Consider the following 26,916-nt stretch of genomic DNA (forward strand, 5'->3'; position numbering starts at 1 on the left):
GAATGAACATTTTTGCATTCAAAAAAAAATAAATAAAAAAAAAAAAAAATCACTGTTTCTTTTTTTCCTGATTAAGGGCTTATCTATTTAATTGTAATGAAAGCAAAGCGTAACTGGCAAAGATTAACGCATCTAAAGAAGAGGCTGGATGAAATAACATTAGGAAGCAGTAAGGAAAAAAGCCTGGGAAAACCTTCTGCTGGAAAATTCTGATTTCAGCCTTCTGGCTGTACCTCAATGTTCTGCCTTTGGCGGACCCTTTGTTTAAACCTCCACCAGGGCCAACTCTAAGTCTGTTTTACCCTAAACCGAAAACTCAATTTAATGTGCAATGTCAGGGTATTTAAACCAGCTCCCCTCCATAACTTTTTTCATGCTAGCATAAAATGTGGACGGCATATTCAGAAGTACCCAACATTAACAACAAAATAAAATGCAAAAGTACCAAGTGGGCTATATAAGGGGCTGGCAACAACAACAAAAAAAAAAAACTTCCATTGGATTTTTTTTTTTTTTTTTTTTGAGCATGTTCTCAAATTGAGAGAGAAGGCAGAAAGCTTACATTACTTCAAGCTGCTTATGCCCTGGTTATGTAAAGAAAGAACTAGATGTATATTCTGGTGTTTTAAGACACAGAGGGGTAGCTTAAGTTGTAATTGTTACATTAGGGCAATGCTTTCGTTATAACTTAAAAGATTATAATGAATGTGTTAAAGACACACACATGCACTAGAGAAAAAAAAAAAAAAAAAAAGTATAAAAAGCATGAGACTTGCCACTAATATATGCGACATCTGTGGGCACCCACTGTCTGCTTCATATTCCTGAACATTATCAGTACAGTGCTAAACAATTTACTAGCAAAACAATGAGTTGCGCAAATTGCATTAATTGAGCAAATATAGCATTCTCTAAAAGAAACCGACAGGCCAGTCCGGGTCAGGGAATAATTTGATAACAATTTTCAGCTCACTGCTAATCAACGCTCGTTTAACGTAAAAAAAAAAAAAAACACATTAGAAAGGCCATGGATTGCTGCCGAACAAGGCATAAAAGACTACTGAAATGTATGTTTAATTATTGCAAGTGAAAAAAAATGCAATTTAACACAATTACGAGTGCAATGCTAGTGTGCTGAAGTCGAAGAACTAGCTGAGTAGTCAAAGTAAATGAAAAAGACTGAAAAGGCTGCATCCAACAAAGTGGACTAAACTAAATTTATAACAAATCTTTAATAAAAAAATCTATAAATAAAAACAATCATAAATATACATATAAAAATAAGTCTTAACACACAGATCATACACATACAGGTAGAGGAAAAGTTTCTTCATAACAAATATGTCACACAATATTAATGTTATAAATATTCTGTTCGTTTTGATAGCTACACAGTTTTTAAAGCCCAACTCGGCAGAAATGAACTTGCCACAGTGAAATTCCATTTATTCGTTGAAGCTATCAAAGTTAGTAAATGGGCTATCAAATCCACTGTCCTGTTGAGGAGATGCAAAATTCTTCAGGAGTTTCCTTGAAAGTAGTTTACTGCCACGACCTACATCCAAATATAGCTTAGATTCTGGACAGTTCTCAACAGATGGAAGATGGAGTCCCACGTTAATAGAATGCTGTGTACCAGGATTTTGATCTTTTCTTTTTACTGTGCGTGCAGAGTAATGCTGACCTTCATATTCCCTGCCAACTGGATCATGAATTCCCTGCACAAGAGAACATAAACCTGATGCGGTAAAATTCTCAAGAGTATTAGAGATATGCGGCGGCACATTAAAGCTATTTAACGAACACTGTGCAGACTGTGACGGAATCGGCCCTTTACTGCTGACACAGCTCCATTCGTTACTTGCATTTTCATCTCGCACAGGGGTTTCCTGAAGGTCAAACCTTTGTTTATCCAATTTAGTCTTTGGTTCATCACAAAAGCGATAATCTTTAACGTCTTGTAAAAAAGATGGTTCGCCGTGACCATGATATGTTCCCTGAACGCACTGTGCTTTGGAATCAGAACAGCTAAAAACGTGTGCTTTTTCTGAAGATGTTTGATTGGGGAACGGAGAAGCCACAGAATGTAAGACACCCATGTGGAGATTTTTGGGGTCTGGGTGATCCATATCAAGCTTCCTTGAAGCATTGTCGTTTTTGGTGGCAGGTGGTTCCTCAGCATCATTGACATCGCCCCCACTGGTCTTCTCTCTGGCATGCTTTTTGATTAACTCGTTCATTGTGTTTTGCTCTATATGTTGGTCTTTTCGTCTGTGGTTTGTCCAGCCTTGAACACTTTTCAGCGAATCATCTTTTTCTTGCTCCAATGCTAACAAAATACATAAAATATATTCAGTAGAAGATTTTGTTGCATAAACATCATAAACTAATCAACATTAGGTAGACGCATCATTACATCCAGAGATTTTCTTCTTAAGCCACATCACCTCTTATGCAGTTAGATTAGAACTTGTCAAACGTGGCACACAAGAAAAACACTCACAATATAATTAATCTGTGCAAAGCTGATGCTGAATTAGACCATATATGTCTGCAAAGGCGAGTGCATCAAACCCCCTAACGCTTCATGTATATAAAAAAATACATATAAAAAGGGCCAACACGTTTTCTGAAATGTTATGTATATGCCAGGAGAATTCTTTATTTTGTAAATATATGTTTATTGTTTTATCAGAACAACAGAACAGGAGATAAGTGGGGAGGGAAGACAAAAGAAAAAAGGGATGGGGAGAGGGGTCCATAAGTCCACAGAGCACAGGCAGAAATAAAGCCCAACGCAGTGGGCCAGCATTGTCGAGCACAGGGCATGCACAGCGGCAAAAATAATGCAGGAAATATAACACATTGCATACCAAAAGTAAAGCAATATATGCGTACATGGGCAATAAAATCGCGGCAGCATACATCCACCCTGGCATAAACAATAGGCCGAATAGAGGGCCTCAGGGGCCAATCAAAATAGGACAAGATGGAGGAAAGCGAGGGGGCGCAGAGATGTAACATCCCTGACAAAACAAGGGAAGGACACGGGGAAGGATGGCACACAAAAAGGGAGACGAGAAGGTAAACAGGAAAGAGAGAGAGAAGAGAGAAGAAGAAGAGAAAAAAAAAAAAAAAAAAAAAAAAAAAGGGGGGGGGTAGGGGGGGAAGGGTGCTCCCAGAAACCAGCACAGCGCCCCACCCCGGAAACGACCCCTCACTCATGCAACAGGGCTCGAACGTCGGAGCTCCCAACATATTCCAGCCAATAATACCACGTCTTCCGATACCTCTCACTTTGATCATCAGAGGACATGGCTAACTCCTCCAGAGACCTCATATGCTCCACCTTCAGGACCCACTCCCGAAACGAAGGTGGCAGAGGATCCTTCCAGTGAAGCGGGATTAAGGCTTTCGCTGCGTTTAAAAGGTGAGGCACTATCGACTTCCTATAGCTAGAGACCGATTGGTCAGTATGATGCAAAAGGAAAAAGGCTGGCGAAAACGGCACCTGACGGTCCGTGAACCGGGGCATGAGCGAATGGATCTGACGCCAGAATGGAACAATCCTCGGGCACTCCCACCATAAATGAAAAAGTGTCCCTACCGCGGAGCCACACCTCCAACACGTATCAGGTACATCCGGGAAGGCAGCATGGAGAACATCAGGGGACCTATACCAGCGTGTCAGGAGCTTGTACGAGGTTTCTTGCAACTTAGTACTACGTGAGCTCTTATGGGTAAGGAGAAAAATCTTGTCCCAGTCATTCGGGCTTAGAGAGACTTGCAGTAGCTGCTCCCAGAAGCCTTGAAAGCGCAGCGGGACAATGAGTTGCGTCCGCAAAAGAAGTTGATATAACAACGAAACACCATGCGGAGGGAGGGAGGAGCCAGTGCACAGGAGCTCAAAATTAGTAAGAGCACGCGTCATGGTATGTTTGCGAGCCGATTTAGTGAAGAAACTCAGCAATTGACAGTAGTGAAATTTATCGAGAGTGGAGGGCAACCTGCCCGGTATGATCGCATCCAACGGCCTCAACCTGCCATCAAGTAAGAAGTCGGAAATAGGAGCCCTGTCCGTCAACGTGGTAGACAAAAAAGGGCCAGCAGCCTGTCCCTGCGGGAAGTCAGGATTATTTCTAATGGGCGTCAGGGGTGAGGGATACGTCGTCAGAGAGTGTGATAAATGCAGCGAGTGTAACGTGAGAAGCGTAGCTTTCACAAACGGGTGGGTGCGGGCAAAAGCTCGGGAATGATGGCGCGGCAACCACAGGAGATGATGCAGGGGCACAGAAATTGCCTGGGCCTCAATGCCAACCCACAACTTGTGTGCAGGACGGTGGGACCACTCCAGGGCCCGCAAGAGGTGGCAAGCCTGAAAGTACAGGCGGGGGTCCGGCAGACCCGCGCCTCCACTCAACTTAGGCCTGCACAAGGTCGCAAACTGGATACGAGGGCGCCCACGAGACCATATGAAACGCAAAAACAGGGAACGTACCGAAGCAAAAAAGGCCCGGGGGATCTCTATCGGGAGAGACTGAAATAAAAACAAAAGCTTAGGCAGGATAGTCATTTTGAGCGTATTAATCCTCCCAAACCATGAAATATGTTGAGGAGACCATGCGTCGAGGTCCTTCTGAATAGTAGACAACAAGGGAGGGAAATTATGGCGATAAAGCTCTGACAGGTCTCGCGTAAGCCAGACCCCCAAATACCTCAGCTTTTCCCCACACCATTTGAAGGGGAAGCTCGAACGCAAATGCAGAGCGTCATGCGTAGCCACATTAAGATTCAGGATCTCAGATTTCGAAGTATTAATTTTGAGATTAGCCAAGTCCCCGTATTCCCTGAACTCACGGAGGATAACCGGGAGCGTGAGCCGCGGCTGCGTGATAACAAATAGTAAGTCATCGGCGTAACCCAGGACCTTGTGCATGACGTTACCAACTAATAGGCCCCGAATATCCCCGTTCTGCCGGACGGACTCCATGAAAGGTTCCAAAGAAAGAATAAACAGTAAGGGGGAGAGCGGACAGCCCTGCCTGGTCCCATTCGTGATAGAGAAGGAGTCAGTTAACACTCCATTAACGCGCACCCGGGCCGAGGGGCGGGAATAAAGGGAGGAGACCCAGCGCTGCATATTTGGACCAAACCCCATATGATCCAAGACCGCAAACATAAAGGACCAATCCAACCTGTCAAAGGCTTTTTCAGCATCTGTTGACAGGAGGATGGTTTCAGTCCTGGAGGAGATTGCGTAATGCATTAAATTCACCGCCCTAAGCGTACTATCCCGGGATTCGCGTCCCGGAGTGAAACCCGTCTGATCAGGATGGACCAGGTACGGGATAAACCGTTGCATACGCGTGGCCAAAATTTTGGAAAACAATTTAAGGTCTGCGTTAAGCAGGGAAATGGGGCGGAAACTACTGCATTGTTCCAAATCCTTGCCCTCTTTGGGGATCAGGGAGATGTTAGCCATCAAGGTGTGCGGATGAATATCCCTCCCCTCCAAGATAGAATTAAAGGAGCACACCATCTGCGGCCCCAGGACATCTAACAGCTTCCGGTAGTAAAGCAAAGGGAGCCCGTCTGGGCCAGGGCACTTCCCAAGCTTGGACGCCTTAACCGCCACCCCCAGTTCAGCTATAGTGATAGGGGCTTCTATACTATCCGCCTGTTCCCCCGACAACTTCCTCCTCAGCGTTCTAGAAAGATAAGCACGTATCGCAGCAGACCGGGCAGCCTGATCAGCAGACGAACGGGAACCAGACAGATTATAGAGATTAGAATAATAGTCCTTAAAGGCGGACATAATCTCATTGGGAAGCCTGCGGTGGGAACCATCTGCCGAACGTATCTTAGGGACATAACATGGCCGGCAGCGAGTTTTCAGGGCTCTAGCCAAATATTTACCCGGTTTATCCCCGTGCTCATAATAAAGGGCCCTCAGCTTCAGAAAAGAGCGGCGTGCTTTAGAGACCAACAACGAAGAGAGGTCCCTTCGCAAAAGAACCAATTGCTGAAAGGCCTCATCAGTAAGAGAATCTTTATGGGCCTGTTCCAAAGTCGCAATGTCGCGGTAGAGCTTCCCCATGGCCGACTCAGCAGCTTTCTTGCGCTCAGATCCGACCTTTATTAAATGACCGCGCACCACGCATTTATGAGCCTCCCACACAGTAAGAGGAGATACGTCCGGGGTAGCGTTGTCCGCGAAATAGTCAGTCAGGAGGGAATGCGTGTCAGTCTGTACTATCGGGTCCGTAAAAAGTGATTCGTTAAGGCGCCACGTCGCCGCTGCAGGACGGGTCAGCGCCGAGGACAGAGACAAAATCAACGGAGCATGATCCGACCAGGTAATCAGACCATAACGGGCAGACAGCAATTTGGGGAGATGGTAGTACGGCAGAAAGAGATAATCAAGTCGAGTATAAAGTCTCCTGGCCGTAGAAAAAAAACTGTAGTCCCTATCGCAGGGGTGAAGCGCTCTCCAACAATCCACAAGCTGAAGATCATGAAGCAGAGCCTTCATTTTGTGGGAGACATGCGGGGGAGTGCAGGAGTGCCCTTCGGAAGTATCCAACCTGGGCTCAAGAGCCACATTAAAATCGCCGCCCAGGATCAAGAGACCCTCTTGGAAGGAGCGTAATAGACGCAGAATCTTAGAAAGGCAACGGTGTTGCTGCCTATTAGGGAGATACACATTAGCAAAAGTATAAACAGAATCCGCGATAGTGCCCTTGACAAAAAGAAACCGACCATTAGGGTCAGACATATGAGCCTTCTCGAGAAATGGTGTATGTTTATCAAAAAGAACCGCGACGCCTCTAGATTTAGACCCCTCATAATTACTGAAAAACCCCATCGGATAATGGGCATTAAGTAAGGTAGGTGCATTGGGCGACCGAAAGTGAGTCTCCTGAAGATAGACAACAGACGCCCTATGGTATTTCAGATCCCGCAACAAATGCGAGCGTTTTTCTGGAACGTTAAGGCCCTTCACGTTATAGGAGACGACAGTAAGGGCATGACGTACACAAGGGGGGCGCTGCGCCTGCACAGGAGCCATAGAGGAGGGAAGTATAAAATAGAGAGAGAGTACCGGAAAGAAGAGAGAGAGAAAGGAAAAAAAAAAAAAAAAAAAAAAAAAAAAAAAGGAAACCCCAAAGGAGGGGAAAGGGGGAGGGGGGGGGACGACGAAGGTTACAAGGAAAGGGGAGGGGAGGGACGGGGGAAAAGAACAGACAACACTTGGAGTGAGTACCGGGCAGGAAACGGGCCACCCCACGGAATGTAGGACAGCGACCGCGACCACCCCAATAGTATGGGACACTCCCGATGCAGGGGGGAAGTACCAACCGCCCAAGGGCGGACCGAAGAAGTCAAAAGAACAATGAGCAGGGGGATCCCGCCGCCACCCATAACCTGCCGAGCGAGAAGTAGATCCCGCACAGGTAGATGAAGAAACAAAAGGGAAAACAATGTGAACAGAACGTGACACAGTAGCATTTACTGGCAAGAGATAGGACACAACCCAGGTAACAAGGTAAATGAACATATAACAGGAGGCGAGGCCTCTTGGCGAATCACCTAACCGACCAAACGGATGACCAGAGAATTGCTTCGCAGGAGCAGAGAGAGAGGGAGGAGAGGCAGCAAAAGGGGGGACACAAAAAAAAAAAAAAAAAAAAAAAAAAAAAGGGGGGGGGGGGGGACAATAATCACTGAATGCACTCTCCCCCGTCCCTCTCAGCACCACAGGAGGAAAGAGGCAATCACACATGTGGTGTAGAAACCGGAGCACAAGGCCCCTAGCGAGCAGAGGCGACCAAAGGTCCCATGAACGTGAAAAAAGAAAATAAACCCCCCCCAAAACAACCCCCCCAAAAAATGTGTAAATGTAAGTGCATGAACCACAGGAGGAACGAGGCAATCACACATGTGGTGTAGAAACCGGAGCACAATGCCAGGAGAATTCTGATATTAGCCCAGCTGAACTGTAACAAACAAAAGGTTTATGGATATAAGGCTCTCATTTGAAATAAATTATAAACCGTAATAGAAAAAAAATATTATAATAGTAATGTAATTATATTATATTAAAACATTTACTCTGGAAAGCACTTATTCAGGAAGTGAAGCTGCTTGTACCTGTTCGCAAGTTTTTACTTTGGCATTTTTGAGAGATCGGGGTTTCTAGAACTTTGGCCATTGTTGCAAGTTTGCTTGCGGCATTCATTATTTTCTTTTCAGCACTGTAAATAAATAAACATTGCTAGTAAAAACAATATACTTTATATTAGTATTCCATTTAAAGCAATACATCTGTTTTCACATGAAGGTCTTACCCTTCATTCTTCCCATCATCCTTCAGGAGTTGTTGTAGGCAGGTCAAGTAATATTTGCGCATTTTGCGAGCAGTTTCTTGGCGCTCTCTTAAAACCTCAGATTTCAACAACTCTGCTGCTCTCACCTTACTTTCGTGAATGTAACGAAGCATATCATCTGTTGGTCAAAAGAAAAAAAAAAAGTCAAAAAGGTGTATTCCCCAAGCAAAAAAAACCCCACAAAAAACTACCTATATTATGTGTGGTGCAAGTGAAAAAAGTCATGCATAGTATAACACTAGAACATTTAACATTTTCAGAGTGTGTGTGTGTGTGTGTGTGTGTGTGAATAAATACATGAACTGGTATACAGTCACAAGATTTTTTTTATAGTGTGTTGCTGATCTCTAATAATGAAGACTGGAGATCTTCACACAAAAACTCAGGTTTTCAAAATCTATTATGCGCACAGTTATTTGATTAATGCTGAGGTCATGTGATCAAAAGGAATTTTTCCATCAGGAACAAGAAACTAATTTAAGGAGTGCAAAAAAAAAAAAAAAAAAAAAAAAAAAAAAGCTTACTAAAAAAAATATATATTCAGTTTGATATTTGGTAGAATCCAACAACCTAATGCAGCTGTTCTTTATAAAAGTTGTTTTTCTGCCTTGATGAAGACCCATTATATTGTACCAAAATGCTATAAACAATTCAATTTAAAAGGAGCTCTCACACACATTGTGCTTTTCTAATTTGTAAATATTTCATAATTAAATTTATTGTACCAAGCTGTAACTTAGGACCCGGAAAAGGCAGGTACATTTTAAACACAAACTGGCAAAAAACAACATTAATTCCCTTATGTTACATGACTACAACATAGAATGAAGCAGTCCATAAGAAACACACATCTGTGGGCAGAATTTGTTCATCCAAACGTAGGTAATATTTCTAATATCATAGACACATATATAGGCGTTTTTATTCGGCACAGAAGGTTGACATGCACAAGAAAGACAAATAAAGCTGTACATAACAAAATCCAGACAACACAGTGGCAGTAAGGCTAGGAGTGTTGCAAATGTACCAACCAAGGTCCTTGTACTCACTTTTAATTTTGTCTACAGCTTTAATGTACTGAGCTCGCATTTCTTCTAAGGCGTTTCCTCTGCAGAAAGCACAGCTGTTTTCAGAGCCTCCTTCTGGCGGCAAGCTAGATTACACCCAAAAAGATACACTATTATTAAGACATTCCAGCGCATGCTATATCAGTGTAGAGCTGAAACAACGAATCGATAAAATCGATAATAATCGATAACGGAAATCATCGATAACGATTTCCGTTATCGATTAATCGAGTGATCAATTCGTTGTTGGAGCACTCGGCTCCTTTTACTTACCTCCGCGAGCGTTCCCCGCTTCTGCTACACGCTCTGCAGTCTCCGCCTTCTAGCTACGTGACGGATGTGACGCGTTCCGGAGGTAAGTATTCTTCATGTCTATGTGCACGGATCGCACAGAGCCACTCGCACAGAGCGAATCGCTCTGTGCGAATGGAGCCACTCGCACAGAGCGGTTCGCTCTGTGCGAGTGGCTCCACTCGCACAGAGCGGTTCGCTCTGTGCGAGTGGCTCCACTCGCACAGAGCGGTTCGCTCTGTGCGAGTGGCTCCACTCGCACAGAGCGGTTCGCTCTGTGCGAGTGGCTCCACTCGCACAGAGCGGTTCGCTCTGTGCGAGTGGCTCCATTCGCACAGAGCGGTTCGCTCTGTGCGAGTGGCTCCATTCGCACAGAGCGGTTCGCTCTGTGCGAGTGGCTCCATTCGCACAGAGCGGTTCGCTCTGTGCGAGTGGCTCCATTCGCACAGAGCGGTTCGCTCTGTGCGAGTGGCTCCATTCGCACAGAGCGGTTCGCTCTGTGCGAGTGGCTCCATTCGCACAGAGCGAACCGCTCTGTGCGAGTGGCTCCATTCGCACAGAGCGAACCGCTCTGTGCGAGTGGCTCCATTCGCACAGAGCGGTTCGTGAGTGTGGGTGCAGGGCAGAGTGGGGGTGGGGGTGCAGGGCAGAGTGGGGGTGGGGGTGCAGGGCAGAGTGGGGGTGGGGGTGCAGGGCAGAGTGGGGGTGGGGGGTGCAGGGCAGGAGACTGGGTGCAGGGCAGAGTGGGGGTGGGGATGCAGGGTGTGAGTGTGGGTGCAGAGCAGAGTGGGAGACTGGGTGCAGGGCAGAGTGGGGGTGGGGATGCAGGGCAGGGTGTGAGTGTGGGTGCAGGGCAGAGTGGGTGCAGGGCAGAGTGTGAGTGTGGGGGCAGGGCAGAATGTGGGGGCAGGGCTGGGTGCAGGGCAGAGTTAGAGACTGGGTGCAGGGGCACAGTGCAAAGTGCTGGGTGCAAAGTGCCAGTGCTGGGTGCAAAGTGCCAGGGCTGGGTGCAAAGTGCTGGGTGCAAAGTGCCAGGGCTGGGTGCAAAGTGCAAAGTGCTGGTGCAAAGTGCTGAATGCTGGGTGCAAAGTGCTGGATGCAAAGTGCCAGGGCTGGGTGCAAAGTGCAAAGTGCTGGTGCAAAGTGCTGAATGCTGGGTGCAAAGTGCTGGATGCAAAGTGCCAGGGCTGGGGCAAAGTGCTGGGTGCAAAGTGCTGGGTGCAAAGTGCCAGGGCTGGGTGCAAAGTGCTGGGTGCAAAGTGCTGGGTGCAAAGTGCTGGGTGCAAAGTGCAAAGTGCTGGGGCAAAGTTTCTTGAACAGTAATAGTCCACCTCTTTTCAGAATGTTTGGGGTTATTTTGTTTCATAAATATTGTGTTTGGGTTCTTGTACTTTGAAAATATTGTTTTTTATTACATCATAACAAAATAAGAATGTTAATGTAAATTTTAAGTTGTTTTTTAACATCCAGTTCATTAAATTCTTTTAAATAAACGAAAAATTTGCATATTGTTTTTTTTTATCCGATTAATCGATTAATCGAAAAAATAATCGGCCGATTAATCGATTATTAAAATAATCGTTAGTTGCAGCCCTATATCAGTGCATCACAAACATATCACCATTAGTATAATACATTACTTAGAATTACCTTTTCTGAATTTGGATGGATTTTATTTCTTCAAGCAGCTCATCTTTTTCTTGTCTTAGCTTCTTCATATTGGCTTCATTTTCTGAAGGAAAAAAAAGTCATACACACATTATGTACAACATACATACTGTATTACACACCTTTTAGGATTGTGGTTAACCAGACATTTCAGAACTAGAGCAAAAATCTAAAGATCTGGAAAAACACTTCATATGAAACAATAAGAGAAATATCTACAGAATGCAACCAAAAACTATAACCCTCAAAAACAAAGATCTAATTTTCAATATATGTTTTTCAGAATAATGGAATAAACCACTGAAAATGTTTAACATTAGAAATCCAGCTATCCACATATACACAAAATAAATGGTTGGAAATTATGCCATAAAAGTACATGGAAGAAGCATACCGTCCCACATTGGCGAATATTGTCAACTTTTTTTCTTAAGCAAATGTGCATGTTATTTTATCAATTTTGATGTACACACCATGGCTTAAGACATAACTACAGAAATACTCTGCATAAAAGGGATAACTACCAAAAATGACGTGTGAAACTGATAAAACTAGCATTTTTAGTAAGTTGTGTACTAAATGTCTGGGTTCTAATAAATTTAAAAGACAGAAGTTGCAATAAAATGTATCTCCACGCTTTACTAGTGGAGAAAAGATTTTTGAACCTATTTTCTTACCAGGATCACAATGTAAAGAGATGTTTTATAGCCCGTTATCTGTGTGCCAGACTGTTAGTGGTATTAACATGAATGAAAAGGGATAACTGCTTAAAACGGGGACCCATTGTGTCCGTGCTCATTCACTTTGTAACAAAGCTGGTTTGAGCTCCCTATTAAAGGTTAAATGGGGTTAAATGAGGGATATCTCATGGCAAATGCTTGGCTTGGAAGCCTTACCATATTTTAGTTTTAGGACTCTCCTAATGGGGTAACCTTGATGTGGCAGGTGAGCATATGTGTTTTGTTAAAAATACAAAGTATAATTATATGTATATACCCAGATTTGGATTTGAACATTCTAAGCTTTGGTCAGAAGCTGCAAATGCAAAAAAAAATACAGAAGGGAACACGCTTATTTTGTGTTTGTATATTCAGGTTCTGAACAGACCTTTAAGTTTAGCACCCCATCTGCCACACAGGCGCCTCATTACAGGTGCCCAAAGTGGGCTTTAAATTGCAGGAGTCTCAGTGTGTAGATAGCAGCACAGTCCCACTGATTAAGCTCCATGGAAAGCAAGACAGCCATGAAAAATTAGATATGAAACAGTGCCGTGTCCTAACATTACCCAGTGTCAGGGTGGAAAAGCCTGCTGGTGACATTTGAGAAGACTCACCAACCTTTAAATTGCTCTGCCTTGAGCTTATGCTCCTTTACAGCATGTTGAAGATGCCGACACGCCTTGTCCAGTTTGCTCCGCAGTTCATAACACTCTTTTTTGGACTTGTCAATTTGTCTTGAGCAAAGCTCACAGCATTTATATTCATGGCTGTCCTCTTTTCTTTCAACATTTGCCAAAGTGTGAGAGCTTCCTGCAAAATTCAAAATTCCATCATTAATGCTCTTAACATGGCTAAGGTGTCAATAATCCACCATAACACAACGTACTAATCAAACTTTTTCCCCACATATAAACTCAATTAACAGGAGACTGGAATACCATAAATAGCAGCAGGGATTTCATTGCACTTTATTCATACAAAGCCAGCAAATCCCATAGAGTCATTACAAAATGGAATGGACACGAATCAATTGACAATACAAAAAAAAAGCCAACATTGACAAATCAGCCAGCCTGTTAAGAGACTTATGTCATCTGCACTCATAATATCTGGAGCAAATCTAATTTTTTATGATGTAATGTTTGTTGGACGATTAAAAACATTTGTATATACAACATATACATTATATATTACCATTGCTTAGCCTCTCCAAATGGCTCTTTGTCATCCTTTGATTGCTTTTGTTCTCTGCAGAAGATCTTTCCTGCTCACTTGGTGCCACATTATGCTCGCGATTTGTCTGACAAACAGAACACTGGTTATAGCAAAACCCTATCAACCAAAACCAGCATCTGCGTTATGTCAGTACTTGGTTGCAAAATTATTTAATCATGATTTAGGATTAGTGACTTATAAACAAATTTATAGACACAATTTTGGATACAAACCCTCTTTGAGTTATTCAGTTTGTTACAAAGGTGAAATTACTCGACGATAACACCGCCAGTAGAAAATGTATTCAACATAAAATATTTTAGTGACTTTCCTACCAAGGTTTGATGTTATAGGTAATTACCTGAATCCATTCAAGCTTGGCCTTTGTCAGAACTTTGGAAACAATATCTTTTATGGCTTTCTGAAGGCAACTTCTCAGCTTCTCAAGGAATTTTGAGTCTAAAGTACTTGACACGCTGAATCTCTCGTTCACACGTTTCTCAACCAATTCATCGTGGATTTCACCCAAAATAAGATCCGTTTCAGATAAAATATTAGCCTCTTGGTCACGTAATCGCTGTGTTGCTTCAGAGGACCATTTTTTAAAGCTTTGATTTAATCGATCTGTCATTTCAGCCTCTTTTTGCGCTACCAGCTTGTTATTCTGTTTCTCATAATCTTCTTTGGCTGACAGAAGAACTTCATTGATTTTAGTCTGATGCGTGTCTAAAAATGCACGATAATGTGCTTCATTTTTGGCCTGGATTTTTTGAATGTCCTCATGTTTTTCTTTGTCCCACTGGGCATGTGCTTTTGCAAGCTCAGCGTTTAACATCACCTGGTATTCCTTGCTTTTCTGCTCAAGTTCCCTTTCCATAAGTGTCATCTTCTCCTCAAATTCCTTCTGCTTTAGGTTATCATTATCACCCCTAATTCTCCAGTTTTCTTCAGCTGATGTAATAGCTTCAGATATCTAAGAAAGATGCATACATTATGTATTAAAGAATGACAAACCTTCTACATAGAGACAATATACACACACCGTATGTTTAGTTAACATCTAAAATTCCTGCGTATAGACAAATAACGTTATATCTTGTCGATGCGTTTTTCTTAAAAAGGAAAACTTTGTGTTGTCTTTCGAAACGCATGGGGATATTCTGCAGAATCCCCCAATTTCCAACCACATCTCCCTGAATGTGATATACGCACACCCAGTGCTGGCTTTGCAAACACTGCAAGCGCAGAAACTCCCCCGTTATTTCAATGGATGCATATTCCTGTCACCTATTGGATGCTTCAAGAGCTGGACCTTCTACTACAGCTAGGTGTTTTTCCCAGTTTTGTAAAAATGCATAATAAAATACTCAGTCTAAATGAGTCATTAAAATCCACCCTATGCTTTTACACACTATGCAGTGCGTGGTATCTGCAGTGGAGGTTCAGGATTGAACCTAGTGGCACCACGTTGAGGCAAAAGCATGGCCATCTAGGTTAGGGTTGTTAAAGCAGAAAAAGAGGGAGAATGACTGCAGAATGCTGTGCCATGTGCAAGAATCCAAGAGGCTTAGGGGGATCTCAAAAGGAGACATAAAACCGAATTAGTAAACCGCACATTGGCTCTTGCATGACCAAAACAGACAGCATTACCGACTTGAAGTCTAAAGTACCTGCTTTTTTACATCAAGTTCCTTCTGTTTTTCCCATTTTTCATATTCAAGTTTCACATTTGCCTTGTATTCAGACAAGCTTGTCATTTCGTGCACCCATCGAGTACGAGCTTTTGTTAGAGCCAACTCTACCTATGAAATGGCAAGAAAAAATAAAAATTCTAAACAAGATTTTCAATAGAAAATCTGAAACATCTCACCAAGATCTGCAAGATCTTCACAATCGTGCATGGAAAAAATGTTTAGCTTAAGTTTGAAGCTAATCTGTTTCAATGGATGTGTCCATGATAGCTCAGATACTTCAAACTGATCAACTTGCGGAAGCAAGTGTAGTCTCACCAAATACCTGCTTAGCAATATCCTCACGATGCTGCATTTCAAGTTCCCTTCGGACCTCCCGAACAGCTCTTTCTTTGTCTTGAAAAGCATCTTGGAGTTTAGACTTCAGTTCCGCAGTCAGATCTCCATTCAGGATCTCATCTGTCTGAACAGCCTGGTTGTCTAGATCTTGCACCACTTTAGCTTTGATATCTTCTAAAGCTTTATCAAGCTTTTGCCTCCACTGATTTTCGACATCTTGTACAGTTTTTTCAGTGATCTATAAAACAAAACAGTAGAGATGCTGACATAAATAGGAAATTATGAATAATTCTTATGAAATAAACAGGAAAAAAAAACACATACAATTACTATCCGATATAACAATACAATTGATGGTTCTACTGTTCCCAATTTGACAATGCCTTAAGATAAAGCCACAAACAGCACCAAGTAGAATCTTTGTATAAGTCAACACAGAAGTCAGTGAAAAGGCAAACCGTTCTGTACCTGCTGCTGCTCCTTACTCCAGTTTTCTTTTGACAACACCATTTGAGCCTCAACACGTTGCTTCAGCTCTATTTCTTTTTCGCTCTGCCATTGAGCCTTTGCTTCTGACAGAGTTGATTGGTATTTGTCCTCAAGCTCTGTTTTTAGGGTTTCCAAAGACTTTTCAGACTCCTTTAGTATTCTATCTCTGAGCTAAAAGCAAACAAATCTTTATTGAAAAAAAGCTAATCACATAACTGCATAGCACTGAAATATTTTCTTTTTAACTATGTGAAACTATACCCTGTGCTGTTGAGCTGGAACAGGCATTCTTACTGTAGAGAGTTCTTATAATGGCAGTGCTTAGTTTGGTATAAGCCAAGCATGGCACCCCAGGTCCCAAACTACATATCTTTCAGAAAACAGATCGCCGCACGGCACTGCTCATATGTCAACTGCACAAACAGTACCTTTTCTTCATTTACTTGAAGGTCTCTCTTTAGATTCTCTCGTATAGTATCTTCCAAAGTATCCTTCTCTTTACAAACTGCTATGTAGCACTCCTGCACGGCTGTCATCTCAAGGGTCATATCATTAATCTGGGCTCTAGTTGGGTATGAAAAATCAAATCACCATCATCGAAATACAGAATGTGAATATTTAAACAGTCATGAAGGAAAAATGTAAATGTACTCTATATTTGATGCATCCAATCATCCTTTTCCAGAATAAAAAAAATAATAAAAATAAATATATATATATATATATATACATACATACACACACACACACACACACACACACACACACACTCATACCCTTTATGACTGGTTTTCACACATTCCAAGCAATCTTTTAACAGGTCTTTTAAGAACCCTGCTATAGCACTTATGGTAAAACGTGCCTGTAAGTGACAAAGAGCAATGAGCTCAGTGGCACATTCTAAACTAACACCACATAAGGTTTAGAGAGGCTCCTTTGGTGTTGCTTGCAAACAATGTCTGAGACACTTACTTATTTCAGTTCGCTCATCACATTGTATAATGCTTAAGCAGGCATGCGTGTCACTTAGGAACATTGTGCTGGATTTTTTTCAACATATATCAACAAATAGCCCCTTACTGTAACTGGGATATTCTCTCTTCATAGTGCTGGCACAACTGTTGCTTCTCCAAAGAAAATCCCTCTGAAAGCTCCACTTCTAAATGTTTCTTAATATCTTCATGGTGCTGTTCATATGTCCTCTCACACCTGTAATAATGTGTAAACACTTCTGATGTCACGCTTGTTTGGAGTGTTTTAATATTGCCAACAAAGACAAACTGTATAGGTTAGTGAATTGAACTTTTTATAAACTTGTTTAACTCAACATGCTGATGTGTGGAACAAAAAAAAAACAAAAAAAAAAAACTTTCCTAATGTGAGGCTTTCACCAAAATGCAGCATGTTTTCTTTGAGCAAGTTGCAGTTGTTTGCGATGTTTGCAATATGCAAGGTCAGCTGTACTTTTTTTGAGAATTGATATACTATTTACTCCTGATTAGAAGCTTACTCAAGAGCTTTTAAAGGAGGAGGGTTAGCTGGACACCGATACATACTGGCAAAAGAACAGCAAGTGGAAATATTTTACACCAAATATTAAAAACTATGTATTTTTTGTTAACCTGCTATATCAGATTTGTGTTTGTTGTGCTGTCTTGATTGACACAGCGATGATGATAGAGCAGACGATAAAGGGTCAGCAACTGAAAGCTGCAGGAGAGGTAATGCAGTCACGATCAGGGGTGAGCGTTTGAAAAATTGATTTAGACGGTACAGTGCTGCTTTCTGAACCAGAACAGCGAGGGAATTATTATACTGGCTGTCAAGAAAGGTAGACCCGTCTGTGCCTCCTGGCCAGAAAGCACACATTATATTGACGGTACACATGAGATGGAGAAGCTGAGGCAGTATTACCGATTGTACCCATTTGAGTATTTCTTATGTTTCACAAGCTTAGAATTTAAACAGTTTGTTTTAAAAGCAAATAGGTTTGGAAACGGAATAATTTAGACAAAATACAATTTGCTTCTATTATAAAAAAAATGTAAGCTGACCTCTGTATGGCTTCCTGTTTATCTCTGTCAAAGTCCTGTATCATTCCTCTCATTTCATTGCAAAGTTCTTGGTTTGCCATTTTCATTTTCTCTTCATTTTCTCTAAGTCCTTTAATACACAGTAAATGCTTCTGGAATAACAAAAGTACAAGTGAAGAAAATGTAAGTAAAATATTTCCTGAAGTTATATCCTGTAACATCAAGCAGACTTACAGTGTGGGAATATAGGCTACCCTAAAGAAAAAAACAATCACATTATGGGGGGGGGAAGAGACAAGTTTTCCAAACCCCAACAGGCAAATGTAGCAGACATTAACAGGTTAGCTAACATGTCATCTAACAGTTTTCGCATTCAACCAGCTCTCCAGCTTCATGGATTACCACTTTCACAGAAAGATTATTTATTTTATCTATTTATTTAACGCCAACACTCCACAGTTCATACAATAAGTGTATTCAATGGGTAAGACAACTAGGGTAAACCAAGACAAACTGATGCATAAAGAGGGCCCTGCTCGCAAGCTTACAGACTAGAGGGAATGATGTGAGGAGATGCATGGTATGGAGAAGGAGAGAGATTACATGGGGGTTGTATTTGTTGCCACAAAGATGGTATGCTTTTCTGAAGTGGGTTTTGAGATTTTTCTGAAGTATTGGGAGGGAGCGTGAGGGAGAGTTCGAGGAGGTATGGGACAGCATGAGTCTTGTAAGCCAGAAAAGGAAGGGGTGATAAATGAGGAAAAGAATGTAAAGAGAGTAGGGGAGTGAGTTGCAGATTAATTGTAGCCATGTGGGAAAAAGTTTCACACTTATATTAGTGATAAATGTTAAAAAGGTACAAGTAGACCTGCATAAAGAGCTTTAACTAAGTTACAAATACACCAGTGACAGGATTCCTTCCTCACCCCAAAGCCAGGTTCCACAGAGGTTAAGACAAGGGTAACAAATGGCCCTTTCGTAAAATAAATTGAGCAGCAGGATAAAGAATACATAAATTGCTTTGCAAATATTTACTTGTGCCCTTTCAGGTTTTCTGTCGTCTTAACCATTACTCAAGCGACCACTTCCGGTTAGTTAATAAGCCCAGTCCTGCTATATCAGTGACGTTTATAGTGATATATAGTGATAGTACGTGTATTTTTAAAGAATTAAACCAGTAAACACTCCATTGTGGAGAAAATACTTGTTAGGGTAGCTGTACAAAATACAAAGTGCAAGCATCATACCTCAACTTCTTGTTGCAATAGCTGCTTCTCATTTTGAAGTTTCTGAATTTCCTCTTTAAGTGCTTCACTTGATGCCTGACCATATGGGAATTCTGGATCAAATTGCTTTTCCAAGCTACCTGTTCTGATCTGAAAGCCAATAGGAAAGCAGGTCACTACACAACGCACCTGAAGCCAACCATAATTCAAGTACTCCATGGTGCCTTAACCAATAACAGTATAAAGACCTTATACATTTAGGACATCTCAGGACAAACAAACCAGCAGTGTTAGAGGCTAGACAGTGGTGGCCAACAACAATCTTACCTCACAATCTCTAGCTTTTTTCTCTGCTCTTGCCAATGACTTCTCCAGTTCCTCGGTCTTTAAATGGCATGTCTTCAAATCAGACTGTAGCTGAATAATTTGCTGGCGTTTGGATTTATTGCTATTTAAGCAACGTTCAAGCTCACTTTTAAGTTCATTAATTGTCCCATCCCCAGTGAGATCCTTCTTAGTTCCATTATTGTGCATTACTCTGCAGAGTCAAAATATCAGATCTCACTACACATGATCCATATTACATCGCACTGATTTTGATAACCGTTCAGAACTTAAACAAACATACTCATAAATAACATTTAACTGTGTAATGTTTTCTGGAATGAAACAAGATAAAAAATGAACGTAATGAGTTTACATAGGAACATCAAGACATTTATACTCAAGTAGTTTTTGGGAGTAACAACTATTCTACAGCTCTAATACGTCTAGTTTTTTATTTTGTTGTTTTTTTTTTTTTAGAACATTTGGCAAGATGTTAAAAAGGTGTCCATCAGAATAAAAAAGGTTGTACAATTAAATGTTTTTTCTGATAAATTGTTTTGGCCATAACCAGTAATTTTACTTTAAAATGGCAACATGTGAGCAATACAAGTCTGGCTTAAATAAACTCTGATCAGATAGGTATTGACACATTTGGCTTCACTTTTGGCAAAGCAAGTTTGATTAACACACAGTGTACACACAAAAAAAAAAAAAAAAAAAAAAAAAAAAATTGTCAAGAAGATGAAGAAAAATGCTTACGCATGAGTAACAAATACCTGTGGAAACGAGATTTTTGCCAGTTCACTTTTTTAATTCCCAGATCAACATACGAGTCAGACAGTTCTTCTTGTTCTACACTGTTGATGAAAACGCCCATATTCGCAGCAGATTCATACATTGTAATTTGTTCCTTCAGTTCAATTATTTCATCCTGAAGGAGATGATTGGAGGTAAAAAAAAGCTAAATAATATCCAGTCAGGTTTATCCCAGACCATCCAGTTTATTTCAATAGCACAAGCCATAAGGCAAAAACAATTACTGGGGAAAAATAAAAAAAAAAAAAATAAATAAATAACTCACTGACCTGCAATGCTTTATTCATGCCATCGCTTATGGCTTTTGAAGATTGTATCTGTTGAAGCTGCAACCGTAACTGTGTTGCTTCCTGTAGAGAGCCTAAAGCAAATTTAATTACAATTTTTTTATTTATTTATTTACTGCTTCAATAATAAACAGCATTTCCTAAACAGCCACAAGCCCCCCCTAAAAGAAAAAAAAGTAAAAACACAAAATACCAGTGAATTAACTCAACCATAATCAAGCTATTTAAGGCACTACCATGGTCATATCAGCAATGTTTGGTTTTTTTTAAATTAATTTAACCTGAAGGATGTCGTTACAAAACTATATTTTAGTTTGGGACAGGAAAAGAACACAGCCTGTAGCTTTTATATGCCCTTGAACAACAATTCCCATTATCCTCCAGCTGGCACGAATATGGGAGACTCAGACTCATAATTAGTGTAATCAAAGGAATGAAAACCTGTATGTAAAGTTATCAGATAGCTTGAAGAGTCTTAGTTGTACAATAGTAAATAGTGTTACCTGTCTGTAAAAGATTAGCGCACTGCTTCTGACTTTCCTCTAAGCTCCTAGACAGCCGGTTTATTATTTCAGTCTTTTCCAGTTTGCTTTCTTCCTGTTTTCGCTCAGCCTGCTTCACTTGAGTCTCTAATCTGGAGCATAATTCTTTCTGTGGATAACAAGAAAATTAGTACTTAATTTATAAGCTAGAATAAGAAAAACTTTTGCACTCACAAAGACATGTATTCTCTTTTCAGACACATTTATTCCTAGCAAACTACCACTCTGATTTGCATGCAGTATCGTGGAAGGTTACCTCCACAATGTGTCTCCCATAAACGCACATTCGCTAGAAATACATGAAGGGAAGAGACCTCTATAGAGTTTAGGACTAAAAAGAAGTAAATATATTAATCATATAACAAAAGGCACATTTCTTGAAAAACTGGAGGCTGTAGTTGTAGTGGACCATTTGGTCGCTTGGATAATGAACGGTGGTCTAAGGCCCCGCTGACAAATGAAGCAAACATTTAATGTATTGCAGCCAGTTTTCTGACTTGCTGGCTAACTGGAGGTCATATAAGCAAACATTAAGCACTGTTTTAAATCGCTTTACCTTGCAGAATTGTTTATAGGTAATGCCACAGCAACATAATTTAATTGTTTTTTTCTTTGCGACCCAGGATAATATTTTGTATGTATGAATATTTTTATAAACAATTCCATTGCTCACGCCCAGTGAAAAAGTAAAGTATATGGAACACTCTCTCAATGTGCCACTAGGAAGATAAAACGGGATACTATGATGTCTGTAATGTGCAATAACTATGTGCAACCATAAGGATCAGCAGCAATGGAGGCCATATATAATCCAATATTTTGGGCTTTACAGGCCAACAAAAATTTAGGGTTTGTTTCAAATAAGACACAAAATTGAACACTGCACAAATATACCGCTAATATATCCACAAATTATCTGAACATACACAAAAGATGTGTGCATCCTTGTTAACATCCATATAAGTGTATGCAAATAATGCTGACAATTGCACCTCAAAGGTTTAATACTAATACGCAATCTAATTTGCACTGGAATTGAGCTCATTTATTCACAATGCTGCCCTAGTCTAGAATTTAAAATACAATAAGGTTCTAGGCTAGCTAGCAGAAACCTTAACACATGCTGTTAGATAACTATTTTAATATCTAGTAATACAAAAATGTTAAGCACAGACAGCCATGGCTTCCAAACCTGTTGTAGAAGGGCAGCGTTAACATTATCCAGCTTCTGTTGGAGACTGAACACTTGCTCTTCATGCTTTTTTGTAAGCACTGACACAACCGCTTCATGTTGGTCTCTCGCTCGTTGTATTGAATCAGAACGACACATGTCCAGGACCTGCTGCTGCATGCTCTCCATTGCTACCTTGGCGACTTTTAATTCCTTTCTCAGCTATGGGACAAACAATGACATATACTGAACAATAAGCAAAGTGACAAAATCCTTTCCGTTTTCAAACATGTGCATATATGTAACCAACATTTAAAACCTAATGAAACCACTGACCTGATCATCATTCAATGTTAAACTCTCAACGGTTTTCTCCAGAGCAGTCATCTGCCCTTTTAACTGGACTTCCATTTCCTTGCCATTCTGAATTAGTGTCTGAGACTCCTGCAGGCTGATTGCCAAACCGTCCTTCTCATCTGAATAAGATAAACATGTTATGCAGTTACATGCACAAATATATAAAAACACAACACATTTATGATATGAAACTTAGATCTTACTATAATTAAATGTGTTAGATTTAGTATAGATACATTGTATACACAAGGGACAATTTTACATTGGTTAATATTTAATATTTGTCAGAGCCAACATAATATCCTGACCAAGTACATCTTATGCATGTTTTTCTTCAAATACTGCATGTGCTCTCAAAATAAACACAAAAATGGTACTACCTTTAATTATTGCAAGCTGATGATTCAGATATCTTATTTGCTGCTGACTTTCTTCCAGCTTCTCGCTTAGTTCTTGAAGCTGTCTACCTCTTGCTTTGTACAGCACTTGAAGTTGTACATACTGCATATTGGCTGCAGAACCTCAAAAAGAAAAGAAAATAAATCAGATTTGAATCATAGCGTTAAAAATAAAATACGACAAAGCAATATTTACTTTCACCAGTATCAAGGAACTCTCTTTGCAGGTCATCAAAGCGATCATCTCGCCTTCCTGGATCTAGTTTTAACAAATCTTTCCGTGTCACATTCAACTGGTATGGATTGTACGAAACTTGAATAGACTCAGTAGGTTGGTTGTTTATTCCTTCAGGGGTCACAAATCTCTGCAAAACAACTAATATTAGCCACATTTTGCAAAAAGCACATCACAGACACTCAAAATTATTAAATTATAACAACCAACGTCTGCTGATTTTATCTGCAATTGAGCTGACCGTGCATAACGCATAGGCCTATTAGTATGCCGGATTTCAAGAAACCACTGATTTCAATATGCATTGTTCAGGTTCATGTGAGCTATTCTTTGAGCAGAAGCTCTAAGGATTTAACCCTTTAATAATGTAAAGTGAACTCAGAGATGAAACCGCAACTCTGCTGCCAAGCATCTATTTAGGAAATAATTGAAATATATATATATATATATATATATATATATATATTTGTGCCCAAAATCTTAAGTCCATTCATAAGTCCATTCATTTGAATAAGCAATAACACTGTTCTCAAATAGTATTCTAATAAATATCAATTATCAATTGTAGCAACAAACCTGGAAAGCTTCTTTATTGTGGTCAGGAAAACTTTCACCCTGCTGACCATTAGTGTATGGTTTGAAGTCCTCTGGAAGATGGTACAAGTCACTATTTGAACAAGGGTCTGGCGCATCAAAACGATTTTCCGTATGACAATCCTCTCCAGCAGACTGATCATTTGCACAGCCCTTTGAATAATTGTATTTTTCTCCATACATGGTCTCTTCATCATCATCATCATTGTGAGTATGCCATCCATTAGGAATCTGGTCTCCACCTTGTTTGCCCACATAATCTGAGCAATACTGGTTAGCGGGATAAACATTGCTATACTGTTGACAGAAGATAGATTTTTAGTTCTTTGGGTCCTATATAAAATTTAATTTAGTTCTGATTTTTTTTTAGCACTTGACACTTACAGGCAACTTTTGTGGATTGGGAATTTCTTCAGCAGGACCCCAGCTAGTATCAGGACGCCAATGGGGATTTCTTGAGGAAAAACAAAAACAGTTAACATAAGTAAGCTAATTTAAAAAAGAAACACTTAAAAAATTTGTTTCTAATCCACATTCACACATTTTGATCTGTGATGCACTCTTTGAGGCAAAACAGATCTATTGAAGAGATGGAACTGTAGAGAAATTTCAATACGTTTACATAATATTGTTTTGGCGAGTCGACAACAGCAAATGATTACTTTAGCATTTAGCTCTAATTAGCGAAAATTGGGTCTTTAAGATGCGTACATTCATTTTTAACAAACTCAATAAAGAATCCTTACTGTTCGGATATTTCATGGCCACTGCAGTCGCTGTAGTTGGGCTCAGGAGAAGATGATAAACTGTCATCAAGCAGGTCATGGGGCAGATCAGTTAACAGCTGTTGTAGCTGACACAAAGACAAAATATAACCCGTCAACATCCAAACACATGGCTGGTTATTTAAAGCACTATGACTGACAGCCCCCACAGGCATTTGTTCTCTGCCATGTGTATACAATGTATCACTAATAACCCATATTCTTTAACGAGCACTCTACAGTGAAAAAATTGGATAGTTAATTCGTACTTAACAAAACACACGAATAATAAACAAGAGTTGAGGACCATCCCTGTGAGATTATAACCTAGTCGTATAGCACTTTCATACAAAGTTCCTACCAAGAACGTTGGCAGATGAGGGCCCCATTAATACGTTTACATTATGAGTTAGAGATACATCATGGGTAAAAGAGGCAAAAGATAATTCAAAGTTTATGTGAAACTATGGAGTGAGTTAAGGCAGACAGTAATATTAGTGAATATGTCAGGATGGCAAATTACAACTTAAAATAGGACATAAACTTGGCTACCCTAATACCCGGTACTTATCGGATGATTTACTGGGCAACCCAGCAAAGTTTAAACTGATAACACAGCCCAAGAATATGGCAAATCCTATAATAAATTCCAATACATGTACACCATTTCATTATTATATTGCAAACGTAATGCATGGCTTGTCGAGAAGATTTCATTCTGAAACATATGCTGTAGAATAAAAAATGTTTAAAAAAAAAAAATCACATCGCAGGAAGATTTTGTTATGTGTGATAGCCTTTGTAGAGATAAAGAATCCATATACTATACATTTATATAAAAAAATATGTGGCAGATGGTACATTAATCCCTCATGTGGTTTTACAGAAAGGCGAGAACAGACACACGATACCCTTTCCTTTTGCTCATAACCTACAATTTACAATCTGAGCAGATTGCATAGCCTCTAGCGAGTTAAGAACACATTACAAACTCAATTCTTTAGCATTTGCTCACCTCCTGCTCTCTGGCATAATCCTCTTTATCATATTCCTCATCGTCATCATCATGTTGAGTCTGTAAGGCTCCGCTATCAAAATCGATAGACATTTTATGTCATACGGCAAAATATTTGCAGGGTCTTATCTGCAAGACAAGAAAAAACAAAAACACTTACGTTAAACTTTGTTATGTAAAATTCCAACACCCTGTGAATGCGTACAGAACATTATAGTACATTAATATGTAAAGATCATGCAATATTCACACGCTTTTCTCAGCACTTAAGCCTTTCTATAACTCATAAACAGCTAGTAATTAAAAGCACTGAAAACTATTAGATCATTTAGACAATAGCATGGAGTATGGGCTGGGGTGACGTTTATGCTTTAAAAACCTCGGGGGGGGGTTAAGTACAGTTGCCCACTTTGTCTTAACGATAAGGTTGGGTTACAAACAACATACACCGAAGACCCCGTACAGGAAGAAAGATACGGCTCCTAAATAAACCTCCATAACAAGAAATCTGCCATTAAATAAGCCCACGCGGCCGGTTACTCCAAACTAGCACACACTCACCAGAACAACCGACAGCTACGGCTCTTTCAATAGCTTCATATAAAACTGCGTGCGCCGCCAGCTCACGGTGCCTCAAACATCAATACAACTACTTCCCTCTCAACAGTCAAACTTGGAACCCGCCCTCTCAATCGTTAGATTGATAGAAGTCTTACCCAATGAAAACTCACATTTCTCGTGCGTCGCGCTCTTTGCGTGATCTGACTGGCTGTAGGGCGGGGCTAACACACTGCCTTTGCTTCGGTTAGTCGGCGCTGAGGAAGTGAAATTACACAGAGCGACCAACAGTCCTCAGTAAATATCAGGATGGGCGGAGCAGTGGCGGGAGAGGCGGCGGGAAGGCAATACTGAGGGAGTCCGTTAAAGAGGCGTGGCTTCTCTGAAATGCTGTAACTTGGTTGTAAATAGTGTCTAAAGTCACCGGTCTGGTCATATTTGAATAAAACATTCAGCTGGATACGTTGTACAATATTTAAGTAATTAATGTGAGGTAACAATACCGTCATTATATTTGGAGAGCTGAAAATCAGTTATCTATGCAGTAAAGTAAGAATGCTTAAAAAATAATTTAAAAAAAGACAGGTTAATAGTTTATTTTTACAATTTAACAAAATACAAAGTGAATGGACTGAAGAAAATTTTAAAATCAGTATTTGGTGTGACCGCCCTTTGCCATCAAAACAGTGTCAATACTTCTAGGAACGCTTACAGAACGTGAGGGTAG

General features: G+C 40.5%; 1 protein-coding gene across 1 annotated transcript; it reads right to left on the minus strand.

Moving 5' to 3' along the window:
- Positions 1 to 1,219: 1,219 nt before the first annotated feature.
- CEP152 (centrosomal protein 152) lies at positions 1,220 to 26,293 on the minus strand. Its single transcript, XM_053465508.1, has 28 exons — positions 26,193 to 26,293; positions 25,632 to 25,760; positions 24,599 to 24,705; positions 24,237 to 24,306; positions 23,835 to 24,149; positions 23,220 to 23,388; positions 23,006 to 23,146; positions 22,605 to 22,744; positions 22,290 to 22,490; positions 21,059 to 21,206; positions 20,538 to 20,629; positions 20,229 to 20,383; positions 19,453 to 19,663; positions 19,147 to 19,275; positions 17,921 to 18,051; positions 16,947 to 17,075; positions 16,295 to 16,430; positions 15,846 to 16,037; positions 15,364 to 15,615; positions 15,018 to 15,149; positions 13,709 to 14,320; positions 13,327 to 13,432; positions 12,751 to 12,942; positions 11,396 to 11,477; positions 9,437 to 9,540; positions 8,349 to 8,505; positions 8,152 to 8,255; positions 1,220 to 2,329 (listed from the first exon to the last, which is right to left on the minus strand). The coding sequence occupies exons 2-28, from the start codon at positions 25,722 to 25,724 to the stop codon at positions 1,446 to 1,448; spliced, it is 5,184 nt and encodes a 1,727-aa protein (XP_053321483.1). The 5' UTR covers positions 25,725 to 25,760; positions 26,193 to 26,293; the 3' UTR covers positions 1,220 to 1,445.
- Positions 26,294 to 26,916: the final 623 nt, after the last annotated feature.

This window comes from Spea bombifrons, chromosome 4, assembly GCF_027358695.1.
Source record: "Spea bombifrons isolate aSpeBom1 chromosome 4, aSpeBom1.2.pri, whole genome shotgun sequence".
NCBI lineage: Eukaryota > Metazoa > Chordata > Amphibia > Anura > Pelobatidae > Spea > Spea bombifrons.

Coding starts and splice junctions, on each gene's coding strand:
- CEP152 (XM_053465508.1), bottom strand. CDS start 25,724: ATGTCTATCGATTTTGATAGCGGAGCCTTACAGACTCAACATGATGAT. Junction 22,745..23,005: donor TCAGCTTGCAATAATTAAAG/GTAGTACCATTT, acceptor TATCTTATTCAG/ATGAGAAGGACGGTTTGGCA. Junction 20,384..20,537: donor GCATGAATAAAGCATTGCAG/GTCAGTGAGTTA, acceptor CATCTCCTTCAG/GATGAAATAATTGAACTGAA.